Source organism: Halichoeres trimaculatus, unplaced genomic scaffold (assembly GCF_033239565.1).
Source record: "Halichoeres trimaculatus isolate MK-OKI-2021-1 unplaced genomic scaffold, fHalTri1.1 fHalTri1_scaffold_12, whole genome shotgun sequence".
Classification (NCBI taxonomy): domain Eukaryota; kingdom Metazoa; phylum Chordata; class Actinopteri; order Labriformes; family Labridae; genus Halichoeres; species Halichoeres trimaculatus.
The window spans coordinates 9445759-9462299 of NW_027437190.1; the positions used below are offsets into that span (position 1 = coordinate 9445759).

The following is a 16541-nucleotide window of genomic DNA, read 5'->3' on the forward strand; positions in this document are numbered from 1 at the left end:
AGATATTAAGTTAAATATTAATTTTAAATGAATACTAATCTTCTGTTATCTGTGGGGTCAAGTTTGTTCTGCTGCCACAGTGCCACCTAGAAAACCAGAGACTGGATATTTAACTTAAAAAAAGCTGTGAATTTTTTTTTTTTTTTTTTTTTTTTTTACTAGTATCTCACAAGCAGAATGTTTTAACCATATAGAGCTCAGCATAGCACCAGGGTTATAGTTTGCATTCATTTTTGATTGGCAGTAAATTTATGACCAAAGACAGATCAATCATTCTTTTTTCTTTTTGCATATGAAATCCAGGGGGTGACACTAAATTTCACTCATTCACCATGTCTCAGAGCATGTTTCATTTAAGTAATGAGTCTGTAGAAATACATGATAAAACCAATTACTAAAAACAACCTTTATAAACACGGAAATAAATGTCATCACATTGTCATTCGTGTTCCTCTATTCCAAAGTCTCAAGTCAGTAAAAACAAATTTCTTTTATCTTTAAAAGCACTTTTTATGAATAATCATAGTTTTGAGCATAAAATATTTTTGTTCATAATTATTACAGAACACTTAGGAATGTGATTACACTATTGTAAATAGTTCATTTTGATGTCTCTACAAATTTTGGAGTGTCATTTGTTTATTTTACAGGCGTTCGGAGTTGACTGCATCTCAAAATATAAGTTATGTACAGACTCCAAAAGAACTTCCTGTGGTTTCAACGGATATTGTGCAACTTTTTTTACATTTACAAAAGGGACACAGATTTACAATTTCTGTAATTTCTTAGGTTCATTGCACATTTAAGCAATTTATTGTAGTAGAATAGAATAGAATAGAATAGAATAGAATAGAATAGAATAGAATAGAATAGAATAGAATAGAAAATACTTTATTTATCCCCGAGGGGAAATTCAGGAGTCACCGCAGCATTTAAGAAAACAAAAGTAAGAAAGAGTATAGAAAGTGCAAAAAAGTCCATAAGAAATTAGATGACGACATCCCGTCCACCACTCGTCCACCACTCTCCAGCCCAGCCAGTCTCCACCTCCACAGGGTCCAGGACTGAGCCTCCCCAGCAGTCTGTTCAGTCTCTGTCTCCTGGATCCTGTCTGCTCACAGCAGGCGAAGCTTCTCCAATGTGGGGCCGGTGTCCGATGTCAGCTCCGTCAGCCACGTCTGTGAACAGCACGATGCCGCTGGGTTAGCACAGCTAGCTCGTCCATCCCCCGGGGCTAGATCCCATGTTCCCAACAACAATGGATGGAAGGACAGGTCCACGTCGTCACCTCCCTAGTAGCTAAGACATAAGTCAATACATAGTATTAAAACTTGGAGTGTAATGTTTTTTTATGTAAATAGAATAGAAATACTTAAAAAATTGACTACAGAATGCAAAAATGTAACAATATGACCTGGGGGTCTAGCACAATGGTAGGAAAGTTTTAAATCAGGTTGAGTTTACACAGTGTCCTTAATAAATCTCCACGTTTAGATTAAATACTCAAAATTGACTATCTATCTCATCAACTTCATTCAACATATCTTGTTTTTTGATGTCAAACTAAAATACAACTTTCAAAATTCTTTGAGATGTCTTTTGCCATTTTGTTGTGGTTTCATGGTTTTACCATCTAATACTATGCAGGGAGATTGAAGGGTGTTTAAACTGACCTTTCATATCCACCATGACCACTACTTGTTGTGAGACGCTCTGTGATTTTATGGGTTGAACTTACAGTAAAACAGAACGTACCTCTGGGCCCTCACCTGCCTCCCTACCCCTCTGATGTGCTGAATACGTTGAGATCAAAGTTTCTCATCTCTCACATGTTGTCATTGTCTCAGTATCTTCATAATCCCAGGGATTACGTTCTGTCTGGCCGTGTCTTCAAATTAAGAGCTTTTGTACAGAGGGGGGAAATAAAGTGAAAGGTTACAGCCTGATGTTTCACCCCTCAGGCTTTGCAGTGATGTTTAACATTTCACTTTGCTAAAGCTCAAAGGCATTTCATAGAGATCAGAGAACCATAACACCCTACAGCGTGTTATCATCAGGAGTTCAGGGCTGACTTACTGTCAGCTTCACTATCAGTTTAAAAATCAGATCATGTTATCTCAGTCCATCGCGGAAGATGTACCTGAAAATCTTTTTTATTGATATTTAATAAAGTCATCTCTCATTTTTACCAGCTCTGATTTCTGTTCAGCAGGAGTAACTGAAAGTAGTCCTGTCATGTCCTTTCAGACAGGCTCCCAACCAGTTCATGAGTCTTTTATACTCCACATTTCATGCTTTACATACTCTGCTTTCTGTACACTGTAACACCACTTGGATTTCACAATTGGCAAACCTGACGTTTTACTTTAAAAACCCACAAATGATCATTTACTGGGAATTGCCAGAAGATGCATTTGAAGTGGACTGCAGTAACTGCTGGATAAGTTTATTTTCTTAGATCTCAGGATGAAGAGATTTTCCAATAAAGCTCTCTTTCAGGTTATTTTTTCCTTTTTGCAATCTTCTTTCCCAGTTCAAAAAGAAAAGAGAAATTCAGGCAACCAATATGACGCACATCCTGCAAAACAATTTGCAAGTTTGAACCATCTAATGCTCACCTCAGGCCATGTCTTAAAGGTTTTACATAACATGGCATTTAAGGTCCTGAGTTAACACTGTAAAGGAAAACACGAGGGAGGAAATAGTTATGAGTAGCACTACTCAGACGGTAAAAATAATATAGAGTGAGACATTCTTTCAAAGCATGTTTACCAGCAGTCCAGTTTTCTTTTGATGACTATCTTATTTACCATACATAAAAGGGAAAAGATGTTTTTATACTTTGATGATGATGATCTACTGAAGTTATGTAAATCTCCTAGTATGCATGCTTTAATTGTAAGTAAGCATGGCAGTACTTCTGTTGATTATCTGTTTTTGTTTTTGTTTTTCTCATGCCAAATCAAAGATCGTTAATTTTATTAAAACTGAAAACAGACGGAGTAGAGTTCCTTCAGCTGCCCAAGTCTTAAACAACTGATCTCATTCCTTATGTTTGTATTCCATCTTACTGAGGGAGTGTTATTTATCATGCCCAGTCTATAAAGATGGCACATGTACAGTGGGGAAAATAAGTATTGAACGTGTCAACCTTTTTCTCATTACATTTATTTCCAAAGCTGCAATTCAAACAAAATTAGACATTGGTATTAACTCAAATAATCCACACATGAAAAAAAATCACAATGTTCAAGTCCATAAATAATGATTATGTGGAATTAAGTACAATAACACAGGAAAAAAGTATTGAACACGCTAACTGAGACTCGTCTAATACTTATTGGAGAAGCCTTTATTTGCAATGACAGCTTCCAGATGCTTCTTGTATGTTTTAACTAATCGCCCACACTGCTCAGGTCTTTTTGTTTTAACCATTTATGAGTCAACTTTGCCATGTGCTTTGGATCGTTGTCCTGCTGGAAGGTCTCATCTTCATCATCCTGGTGGATGGCATCAGATTCATATCAAGAATTTCCCCATACATGGCTCCATTCATTGCTCCGTCAATTATATGAAGTTTGCCAATACCATGAGATGAAAAACAACCCCATGCCATGATGCTTTCACCTCCAAACTTCACTGTTGGTTTAGTGTTTTTTGGGTGATGTGCAATGCCATTTCTCCTCCAAACATGGTATGTAGTATGACAGCCAAAAAGTTCAATTATGGTCTCATCTGACCAGACAACATTCTCCCAGTATTCTACAGGCTTGTCAAGATGCTGTTAAGCAAACTTTAAACCAGCTTCAACATGCCTTTTCTTGAGGGATGGAGTCTTGCAGGCTGAGCGTCCATAGGGGCCATGGCAGTGGAGTGCATTGCTTATTGTTTTCTCTGTAACAATTGTACCTGCTGCCTCCAAGTCTTTCTGGAGCACTTTTAGGGTGGTCCTTGGCTTGTTGAGTACTCTTCTGACTATCTTCTGCTCAGAAATCTTGCAAGGAGCTCCTGTGCATGGCCTGTTGATGGTAAGGTGGTGCTTCTTCCACTTGTGAATAATGGCCCCAACGGTGCTGACTGGAGTATTCAGGTGCTTTGATATAAGTCCGTAACCAGTTCCATTCTGATACTGAGCAACAATCAGGTTGTGAATGTCTTCAGAGAGCTCTTTGCCTTTACCCATTATGAGGTGTGTCATATTTGACTGCTTGGTGAAAAAACAACCTTTTTTATAGGACCATCAATTTGCTCTAACCAAGCTGATGTTGGTTTGCACTAATTGAAAGTTCAAGTAATAATTACTGACAGATTTCAGGTGGTATGGTGCATTTCCTTGCCACAGTATACAGCCTTTCCATGGTGTGTTCAACACTTTTTTCTTGTGTTTCGTACATAATTCCACATAATCATTATGTATGGACCTGCACGTTGTGATTTCTTTTGATGTGTGGATTATTTGAGTTAATACCAATGTCTGGTAGAAATTGTGTTTGAATTGCAGGTTTGAAAATAAATGTGATGAGAAAAAAGTTGACACGTTAAATACTTATTTTCCTCACTGTATGTTTGACTACACTTTGTGACAGATTTTATTTCAAAGAAATGGTGAACAAATAAAGCATTTATCTGACACTTTGACAGTAAATAAATGTCAGTCAGAGCAAATGGTCCTCTGTCATTTTCACAAAATCAAATGTGGCCCTCTGTGAGAGAAGTTTGGACATCTGTGATTCAAGCCCAGCAAAATCTTCCAGTCTCAAGCCAGCTCCTCTCCACAATCTTTCCCTCCTCGCCCCGATTCCCGATGATGCTCTCTTCCTTTCCTGAGATCCGATGTGTTGTGTTAGCAGCAGCTCACCTCTCGTTCCCGTTTGTTATCATTTGTATGAATTACCACTGATGCACTTGAGTGGTGAGCAGACATTGGCATGGGTACGGAGAAGACAGGGCCTTGAGTGAGGCAAATGCCCTCATCCATCATCCCAATATAGAGCTCTCAGTGGAGCGCAACCAATGTCTGCAGCAGGCAAACACCCAGGAATAGCAGATGGAGGAAGAGAGGAAGAGAGGAGACTGAGCTGAGCCGATTTGTTTTCTGTGCTTTGTTTTCTCTATGTGTGTTTTTGAAGTTGATTAAATCTCGACCACCTGTGGTTCTTTTTGTTGTTTGATGGCAGTAATTGCAGAAAATGTGTTTCTGCGCTGATCAGCAGACACCAGAGATCTAATACATCTGTGCTTTTGGGAGCAAAATTCTCATCGTACTGTACAAACAAACAAAGTTTTGTCAAATGCTTTCAATAAGTCAGTCTCTTTTATCTATTTTTATTCTATTTTTCCATTTTCTAACCTTTCCTTGACTTTTGTTTGTTTTTCAGGTAGCGTACCTGAGACTGTGAGATCAACAGCTGGGTGTCAGGGCGTGAAGACTCCACGTGTCGCTCCAGTAGAAGATTGAACAGCTGGAAGAGGAACTAATTCTTTGTGCTTGTTAATTTACAGATTGCAAAAACTTCCAGTAAGTGTGAGGGTGGAAATAATTGTAGAGGTTGGAACGACTTGTTTTGTCAAGTCTGGTTGTGGTTTCCTTTGACATCACTTGTAAACACGTCATGCTGAAACAGGTAGCTGCTGTGTTATTCCATTTCCAGAAAACATTTATCTTGAAAGGAACCACAGCATCAAAACTGCTCTGTATAATGTAAATAATTTCATTGGTACCAGGTGTTGATCATTTCTGTTATCTTAATAATCTGATCTGACTGTTGAAAAGCCCGTGTTTCATTTCTTTGTCTCTGTAACTTTGTTTTCTACCATTCTGAACAAAAACAGATTAAACCGTTGTATTTTTGGAAGTATCACTCTCATCCTGTCTTTTTTTCCTGTCTGCTGGAGAGCACTGCTGGCTGATATGTGGGACATAGTTCTCGAGCTGGCTCTTGATAAAAGCTTATTATAGAGGCACTCCAGCCCCAGGGTACAGCAGTGCATCCTCCACTTGAGTGTACTGTAATTACGGCCTGTGGAGTGAGGTGATTTTTGTCTAGTTGTGGGTTTATGTTGGAGTGTGTGCCAATGCTTGATTGTATTTATGTAACATGCGTGGCAGTGAGAATCATTATGAAAATACAGTTTAACTCAAAAACATTCCGCACTCTTCACCTTCTTGAGTGTATCATGGTATATGCGGGTCAAGCAGTCCTTACAGGGTGTCAAAGTAGTTTTAAAGCGCATTAACTGTGTGCCCTGTGTTTGGTAGTGTCAGTGTACAGCAGCTACTTCAGACTGAAATATCACCACAGTGACTGGATTAACTTCAGTGAGTGTTTTGGAGAGACACTCGTGCTTCCAAGATGATCAACCCTTTTGACTTGGAATCCTTGATTTTTCTTTTCAGCCTGGATATCTTTGAAACTTTTACTTCCGAGAAAATTGGCTTCATAACTTGGCAACATATTGACGTGTTGTTTACTGCAGGCGGTTTGATCTATGAAGGTTACCTTCAAGGACCATGAATGCATTTATGTGACGCCATGTTGTGCCACCATTAGGCTTACTTTTGTTTTTTTAAAGGATGTTAATTTCTAAGAGATCAGTTGGCACAGAGTGTTCAAACAAAACTGAAGACTTCCAAAAAGTTCCAGTCACTGGCTCTAGACTACACCTTACTTTTCCACTGACACTGCTATAACGATGGTGTTCCTGGATTTTGGTTGATCTTGATTGCAGATTTATCAGTTGCAGTGAAATTTTATAGACACGGTGGTATTTTCCTCCAAGTTGATTTGGGGTAAATTTATGATATGTTGGCTTTTTAAAATCACAACATACTAAATTAAAAAGTGCACTTTTTATCTAGCCACTAAAATTTAACAGGGTTTCATCACCGTCATCAGGACCATGCAGGAAATAACATTTACAGATGCAACCAAAAAGTTAGAATATTGTGAATTCAATTCAAAAACTTAGCCGTCATATGAGCCCACATCTGAAAAATAATGAGTGACTTATTTCTTTCTTTCTCTCTTTGAAGATTACAGCTAATGGTGCATGAATCGTTTGAATTTTGTGCCTCTCCACTCTCCCTCCAGACTTTTACAACCTGGATTTCAAATGAGACGCCAGATTTAATTGGCACTGAACAACAGTGCAGCTCTCTTTTCTCCTCAGCCAGGTAAACCATCTCTGATGATGTCTCCTGTTCAGAAGTAGCTTGATATTAGGAATGGGGCAGTCGTATGTCCTCTCCTGAAGACGTCTGTGCCTGTTGGCTTTCGTTACACTAACTCCAGCCTCAGCACACTCCCAGTAAATCTTTCCAAAGTTCTTGATTTGACTTTCCTTGACAATCCTCTCAAAGCTTTGGTCATCCCCTTTGCCTCAGCACCTTTTCCCTCTGCACTTTTCTTTTTTTTCAGCCGGCTTTCAATGGATACACTCGAACAGCCAGCCCTTCCAGCAATGACCTTCTGTGACTCACACTCGATGAAGGTGTGGATCAGCGTTCTCTGGTTGACTGATATATCAGCTGTCTTCTTAATCACTGGTTTCATGGACTGACATGCAACACACACATATTTTCCTTTTTGAATAGCAATTCACTCAAACTTGAAATTAAATACTCTTATTTCTAAGGAAATATTTATTTTATGTTATTGCATTGGCCATAGTTAGAGAAGCCTCTTGTTGCCTCGTGAGTTATAACGTCACATGATACTAAATGATCACATTATTTCATGATACTGAGTTATGACATTATTGTGTGATATTATGTGCCCCTCCAGCTTGTCAGTGATAGATTAAGCTATCTCTAGAGGGTTGAATTGATTCTTTGTTCTATGGAGCCCGGTGCATTTTTAAATGTTTCTTCATGTATTCATACTTGTATTATCATATCATCCACAGTGCTCAATAACAGCAAGATCCCCCCATGTTTTAACCCCATAGAATTTAATAAAATTTTTGAAGTGATCCATATTTATCAGGTTTTCCATTCAGTTTCTGCATAAAATGTGAGTTTATTGGTAGCATTTAGGGATGGGTACCATTCACATTTGAAACGATTCGGTACCATACTTGGTACCTGGAAATTGGTACCGGTACTCAACTATACCAATTTTCTGTACTTTTTTGTGTTTATGTGGTATAAAATATACATTTGTTTAATATTAAAATTTAAAAGTTTTTCAATTCAACATATTTATTCTTCAATATATAATCTTGCAATGCTGTGTTTGTGTCCAGCATGTAAAATTGCCTGCTCTACAACTCCCACACAGTTTCAAGGATGCATTTAGGTACCTAAACATGGTACCTTTGGGTTTTATGTGAATCAATACCCTGTATTTTTGACAGAATTTGGTCGGTACCTGTAAAAGTACCTAATTCTGTACCCGTCCCTTGTAGCATTATATCATAATATTTCTGTGTCACACAGTAACATGAAACTGTTTTTCTTTTTTTTCTTCTGGCAGAGCAGCAATATGCTTCCATATATGATAATTAGATTAAAATTAGACCAATTTTAGGTTACATGCAATGAGTCGAGACAATATTTGATTTATTTTTGTTTCCAAAATGAATCACTGTTTCATATAAATTTTATTTAATGAACGTATGATCCAGAGCTTCAGAGCTGTTAGTCTGTAGACTGTTTATTTTATTTTTACATTGGACAGAGATGATTCTTCTCAGTGATGTAGTATTCTAAAACATATTATAAATCACATTTTTGGTGGGACCAGCGCTATATTTCAATACTGTGTCTTTCTCTGTAAATCAAGGTAGACTGTTCTGATTGAGGCAACCTGCAGAGCTGTCTGTAGAGCTTATGGAGCCTATATGATACAAACACACCTTTACTTTATGGCTTGTGAACACAGCATCCTGCTCCAAAGGTTATCTCCAGCCAGCAATGCAGCATAATGTCTGCCTGCATGTCTATTTATAAGAGCTATTAGTAGAGGAGGCTCTTTATTTTTCTTAATGTTCGGACTGCATGCCTGGATCGGCTGAATGCTGATGCGGCAAGTCACAATAACGTGAAAAAAACAATGAAGTATTGTGCCCACTGAGGCGACAAAGCAGAGAGTGAATTGGCTAATTAAGTACATCCAATGCTGAACCATCAAGGGGTTCTCATTTTCTTTCTGCCCTTTCTCCACAAGTGCAAATGAAGTAGGCTCTAAATAACCCATTTGTTTCAAGCCCGCTGAGCAGAAGAGGCTACTCCACGTTACTGGCTGTTTCTGCAGCGTGAACACACCAATAGTTAGCCAGAAGCCTGGAGAAGTCGCAGAGCCTCTTTGTCTTCCTCTCCCTGATGACAGACAGAGGATGTGTCAAATTAAAAGAGTTTTTGGCCGGTACATTCCATGTGTTGACACAGAGCAGCTCATTAGCCTTTTCAGACAGTTATCTCATGAAAAATATCAGTCTGACCAAAGGTCCTCTCTATAGCCAGCCTGAGTAATTACTCCACCATGGTTGCATGACAGTTTCTGTTCATTCCTGCACATGTGTGCAGTAGGTATAGGGGAAAAGGGAAGTAGTATTCAACTGAGGTCACTTTGAATGCCATGGATTTAGACTCTAGGGCATTGCTTCAGATTACTCGCAGGATCCTCATCAGTGTGTGCTTTAAGGCCACATCTCTGGACAGGAATATCTTTCATCATGATTTTTTTTCCCTTCGCTGGAATAATTATCTTCATGCAGAATTATTTTCATGTATCTTCATACTGATGTCCACTTGTTTTTCATAATGAATTACAAATGCAGGAACCCATGGTAACTTTACATGATTTACAGCTTAAATAATATCTCAAAATATTTTTGTGACACAACTTTTTTTTTTTTTTAAATAGAAAACCCTTGTTTCAATCCTTGTTTAATCTGCTGTCTCTTTAAGGCTCCCCTGCTCCACAAACCCCATTCAGCCTGATTGGCTTGCCTTCTGGAGGTCTGTTTTGGGCAGTGCTTTTGGCAGACCTTGGTGTTTGAGGCCCACCCCTCCAACATGAACCAATTAAGAGACCCTGATGTGATGACCCAATTATTTCAGCAAGGCTCATGCTATTTTTAGATAAAAACATTTTGATCAGATTACGGACAGACTCAAGGATTTCTACAACATGTGAACATGTAGCTGTTTGAAAATCTGCATGTTTAGTATGAACATCCTGCATTGTGACTCTAACCCTGTGTTTCAAATATGGGGGCGCAGAATAATTCATCTTTAGGAATTAGTAGATAAGATTAGTAGATTAGTGGATAACTGAAACTGGATAACTTCTGGTATTCCCTCTGGTGCTGGGTTAGCATGGCTAGCTCGTCCATCTTATTGGAGATAGATCTTACGTTCCCAATAACGTTAGATAGAAGGACAGGTCCATGTCGTCACTTTTTAGCTCACACCAGAAAACCAGCATGTCATCCTCACCTCCTTCTCCTTACCTTGTGGGAAGACATCAGGCCTTACACCAGTTAGCATTGACATGCTACAGGCTGCTAACAGCTGAGTTAACATGTAAACAATGCAGCCATGGTTACATGTAGGATCTCCAGACAAACACAGGAGCAAAAATACTAAAAATATCACTGAAGCCACAAAAAGTTTGGTGTCCATGATCAACAAATGAGCCAAACAAAGTAATGATCCACTACAAATACAAAGATTACGAAAAAGAGATGAAAACAATTACAAGAAACTGACAAAGAAGAGAGAGCTGCTGGAAAAGGCAGCCATAGCCAACAGGGCGGCACCTAGCAACATGACAAGTTCTCAAAGGCAGGTATATTTTATTGTGGTACATTTCACTTGCTAAAGCAGGATTTCAATCTCAGAGCTTTTCTAGACCCCAGTGCTTGGACTGCCACTGAACTGAGCAACTCAAAACATCTCATCCCCTCCTCTCTGACTCCTCTCCCACCCGAAATAAATGTCCGTTAAGACCGAGCATGGCTTCACACATATGGAGCGATCAAGTCTTGGAGTCAAGTGTACGAGCGCCACCGTATGAATTTCAGATTGGATTTTCCAGGCCTTTGCCTTTGCTAATGTGTTTGATATTATTTTCAGCTTAAGTGAGACACCGATGTGTGAGATTACAACACGGCCACTGTAGGAAGAAAGAGATCTTATTGGGAGAGGTCAAGTCATAAAGCCTGTCTCATCTCTGAAAGGAAATGAGGCATTAGATTGAGTTCCTGTTTTAGTCACCCGAGCCTAATGAGTGATCTATCCTGAGAATCCTGGGATCTATTCTGAGAAAGAGGAATTACATGTTTCTTGCTTTTTCCAAAGTTGCTAAGAAGATGTGCAATTAGAAAAAACTCAGTTCAGGGATATATTTCTATAAAGTTACACAATTTTACAGGATTGAAATTGTGATATTGGACTGTTTCCATATTTGAGAATACATAATCAAATGTTGCTCCAAGGTTCATTTCAAGTAATTTTTCCATCGTATGTCCTTTTATGTCTTTTGTACAAGCGGAAAGCTCTGGTCTTAAAATATGAAGCTGATCCGGAAGTGTTAAAACCTAAACCACCTCTTAGGCCCATCCTAGGTTACCTAGAGGTAAGGTTGACTCAACCTTTCCAACATGTCGACAGATGACGATAGGCTTTATAACTCTGCTATAGAAATAAATGGGTGATGTCACATGGACTGCATCCATTCATTGACCACTCCATCCTTTCCATTGGACCCTTTGACGTTAATGTACTAATGTTAGCCTTAGGCTAGAAACACTCCTTTGTCCTACTTAGCAGCCACACAGAGCTGCTAGCATCAGTGTTAAACTCAACCTTCTGTCACCGTTATCTGAATCAAAAGGCACTCTGTCCTCCCCTCTAGCTTCGCCTGATCTCCCCTGTAAGTTTTACATCCATCCCAACCCCCAACACCCATGGCTCAACCTTTTCTGTCCCTCAGAAACTTCCCCCATCTTAGCTTTCTAATAAGGCCGTGGGGCATACCAGTGAGGCCTTTTGGGGCTCATTAGTTTGTCTGCTGGTTTCCCCAAGCCATCGGCAGCAACCTTGGGGCAAAGCTGTACCAGAGCTTCCAGCAGGCAAAGGCCACAAAGTCAACCTGCTCCTGGAGAAGAATGGTGCTGCCTCAGTGAGTGTTAAGCAAAACAGCAACTCAAAAAAGACATCCAGACTGCATTTTTGTTCCAGATATTACTTGTGACAGCACAATGACAGAGAGAAAACTGCTTACTGACATGAGGGGCTGGTCCTATGTGAGGATACAGTGTGTGATAACAAAACTTGCCAAAGAATCAGCGACATTTTGTTGTTCAGGTTACAGAATACACATCAGTCTGGTTTCCAAACTTGACATTTAAACCTTATTTTTAACTTTAGAAGGAAAGTGTAGTTGTAGCTGGGCAGAGAGAGATGCGGACTGAGTTGAAAGCTTAGGTCTGACAGCAGAAGACATTTTGAGCTGACAGCTGACAGAGGAGATGGAAGCTCTGCTGGAAGTGGAGTGTTGGGATGCTGCCTCTGCTGCTGCTGCTTGATATCTCCTCCAGCCCAGGGAAAGATGAATCAGCTGCTGCTTCTGAGTCCAGAGATGGAGGAGCTTTTGCTCCACTGTTTGGGGTAAAATGCTGAACAGTGTAAGGTTTGGCCTCTATTATGGAAAACCAAGCAGTTGTGTTTACTATGTCTGGTTTTTATTTTATTCTCAGGGAAAGGAATCGTGTTGTGAGCCATTAATTTTGTTTTGAAATGAAGTAAAATTATCTTCTGCAGTAAAAGCAGAGCATTAAAAAATCAGATGACAGTTTAAATATTTCTCTCTCAGAAGCAGCCAGTGCTTGATGATGCAATGCATAAGACACATGGCAGATAAAAGATTTTGGGTTCCTAAAATGAAATCTAGCTTTTTAGCAGAGATAGATCACTCAGCTGTGTCCTATGAATGACAGTCTACAGACATTTCTATATGGACTTCTGTACAGCTGCTTCAGGGGGGATCTAAATGAGGGATGGGTTGAGCTGGGAACAGGGCCAGAGATGGAGAGGGAGATTTTAATGACAGGACAATCTGTCTGCACCCACAGCTAAGACCAATGCATCAATCTACGCAGATTCTTGTCTGACTTCTTACAGTCTTTGTGTGGCTTTGTGGACATTTTAGACTTTCAAACACAGTGAAATCTTTCTTTAAGCTTGTAGTATTTCACATCACATAAGCTGTTTATTCATTTGAGAGAGGTTACATAGATTTTCAGAGAGGTACATCATCAGAAATGTCTGGCCAGATGTCCAGGCTATAAACCATGAGGTGCCTTAGGGAGGAGTGCCAGGTGAAAACAGCACAGACAGTCGTCTTTGGTGATGGACTGTTCTTAACAACACAATGAAAGACTTCACATACTAAGAGTTGCATTAACTGCACAGTAAGGTAATCCCCTCGTTAGATGGTAATCTTTGGTGACAGTGGAAAGCACCAGTGACAGCAGTAGCCCTTGAACAGTATGCATTAAAGGTCAACCATAATGCTGCTTTTTACATATACACCACACTTCCATTTGTGGCACTAATTCATACAATAATTATCTTCAATTACATCACATATTTACCACAAACCAATCTACAATACATGCTGACCAAAGCAGGTGATAATGTCAAGATGAAAGCAGGCTAATGTAAGAATACACAAGTCTTGGGCAACCAGTAACAGGCTGTTTGCGATGAGTGTTGGACTATTACTTAAAGGTCCCATATTATGCAAAAATCATTTTATTTATTTATTTATTTATTCATTTATTCATTTAAGTCTTTTAGTGAAATTTGTGGGTCTTAGGCTTTCCCCCCAGCCCACAAAATGTGATATCTAATGAAAAAACCTGAATCTAGTAGTGCTTGTGAATGTAAAATCCTGACCTAAAACGAGCTGTTTGGATTTGGGGGATTTGTTGACGTCAGTGATTCCCTTTTTTTGACCAATCAGGAGTGAGTCTGACCTGATTGGTCCACCGGAGCAGATACCCCCAAACCCCCATCCCTGCCCACTCCCCTCCCAGCAGGGATGGGAATGCTGAGGTTGAAGGACCATCACTTCTCTGTTTTTGGCTGTAAACAGCCACATAGTTCCATGCACAAGCTTCCCATCTAGGAAGAAGATAAGACTAAGTGGCTAGAGTTAATTTATCAAGCAAATGTGCCAGCTTCACTAGGTAAAACTGTGAATGTGTGTGCTGGTCACTTCACAGCCGACTGCTTTTCTAACTTTGGACAGTGCAACAGAGGGCTAGCGAATAGACTAGTCCTGAATCCAGGCGCATTACCAACCATCCACCAACAAACCTCAACCCTGGAAATGTGAGTATTTTAAATGCTGTGTGCTGTGGAGCAGATGTAAGAGCTTTTCCTCAGTGTCCCCCCTGTCTCTGTGTTAGCTTCAGGATGCTAACTTTAGCTGCAGTTAGCCTGTTGTTTTAGCCTGTGATGTTACGGTAAACGAGCTTTACTGTTTTCTAAACATTGTGCACTCAGAGCTCGTGGCGCCGCGCTCAGTGACGTGGAAGAGCGGGGCGGTATCAGCGGTGGCTCATTTACATATGAAGGTCACACCCACTAAATCAGAGCATTCTGAACAGAGGGGCTATGAGAGCCTGGAAACAATGCTGCTGTGCTCGATTTATTGTCTTTTTGGACCAAAACATGTTACTACCATTTCATGAAGACATCAATGATCCATATTAAACTGCAGAAAAGGAGCAGAATATGGAACCTTTACATTAGAGTATACATAGATTCTCCTGGTCAAATAAATCTCCAATCCAAGTGAAGGTTTCTCAATCAAATTATTACTCAAATGAAATTACTGGAGTACAATCCACCCATCCATTCATCCATAGGGTGGAGGCAGCAGTCTAAGCAAATTGACCCAGACATTTTATCTCCCTGGCAATATTTGTCAGCTCCTCTGGAGGGATCCTGAGGCGTTCCCCGGCCAAATGGGGTGTATAACAATGGACATATCCTGGGGCCTTCTCCCAGTTTGATGTGCTCAGAACACCTCTGTAAGAGGGCATCCAGAGGCCATCCTTATCAAATGCCTGAACCAAAAAACTAAAAAGAAACAACAGCTATGTCCTGAGCTCCATCTGAATGCCCAAGCCGCTGAGCCTACCTCTAAGGTTGTGATCACTCCGGTCACTAAAAGGTCATAACTATTGATGAGGATTGATGGATCGACTGATCAATCAAAAGCTTTGTCTCTCTGCTCCCTCTTTACCATGACAGCCACAATGCCTCAATTACTGCTGCTGCTGTACTAATCCACCTGTGGTTCTCAATTCATTTTCACAATACATTTCACAATACCCAAAGATACTTGAACCTCTTCACTTGGGGCAAAGACATCCCAGCCCACAGGTGGAAACCCACCTTTTTCTGGCAGAGAGCCATAGCCTCAGACTTGGAGTTGCTGACTCTCATCCCAGCTACTACACACTTGGCTGAAAACAACCCCACTGCCTGCTGGAGGTTAAAGACTGAAGAGGCAAACAGAAACACAGCACCTGGAAAAGAGCAGAGACAAAATTCTGGACCCCAAACTGGAGGTCCTCCTTCAGCACCTTGAGATCCTGTCCATGAAGACTACAAACAGGAGCACACTGACAAGGGCCAATACTCATCACTCATCTGTCTGACCTTGTGCTGAGTATTTGGCAAGAGGCAACCTCCGGTCTAAGAATATGAGACAATGCTGAAGTGCTAAAATCTGCTGTTTCTCAAGTGCCCGCTTGGGGCTGGCTTCGATGTACTGAAAGTCACATACACAAAAAAGCCCCAAAAAAGCTGTTTTCAAAGCAGAAATTAACCTTTTTACAGCCTGGTTCAAAAAATGTCTCCTGTCTGAGTCATTAGTTTTATTATCAGCACACACTGCACAAGAGGTGTTTTTTTTGTTTGTTTCTAACTCGTCCGTTCAAAAGATATTTAGATTACAAGCTCGCTCGATCAGAGGCACAGCTCAGGGTCACGTGACTGACAGGCACCCTATAACTGTACGCAAAGCCCTCACCACTAACAATAAGGCCACTATAGCCGAAGTGATTCATTTTCAGTTTCAGAAACAGACATGACGTTGGGGAGACTACGTCCATGTTTTATACAGTCTATGGTATTTGGACACACCTCTCACTCTGTTCATACAAGGATCATATGCTCATAGGGATCACGTCACATGTTTCCACAAAACCCCATACAAGTAATTTGAGGAAGGAAGCCTTCTCCAAACCCAACACGTGTAGACTAGATGGTCAAAATCCTATGCCGTTCCAAGGTTCCTTGTTAGTCCTAAGACCAGGAACCTACAAGGACAAAACCTGTTTTGTTCCTCCTGATCCGAGGTTCCATGGTCTGCCTGAGTCTCCTTCTCACCCTAAAGCAATCTGTCCCAAGAAGTGTGATTCTTGGATACCTAGAGTACATTATACTGATCCTCTTTCTAAAAATGTGGGCCACCACCTTGGTCTGCCACTCCAAAAGCACTGCCCCAGACCTCAAC

At 40.3% G+C, this 16541-nt stretch overlaps 1 protein-coding gene across 1 annotated transcript in view; it reads left to right on the plus strand.

The window, feature by feature from the left end:
• Nucleotides 1-5862, plus strand: part of ube3d (ubiquitin protein ligase E3D) — a 35882-nt gene extending 30020 nt beyond the window's left edge. The window contains exon 10 of the mRNA XM_074683797.1: nt 5379-5862. Within this exon, the coding sequence (XP_074539898.1) occupies nt 5379-5399 (21 nt within the window). The 3' untranslated portion in view covers nt 5400-5862. The remainder of the gene's footprint in view (nt 1-5378) is intronic.
• The last annotated feature ends 10679 nt before the right edge of the window (nt 5863-16541 follow it).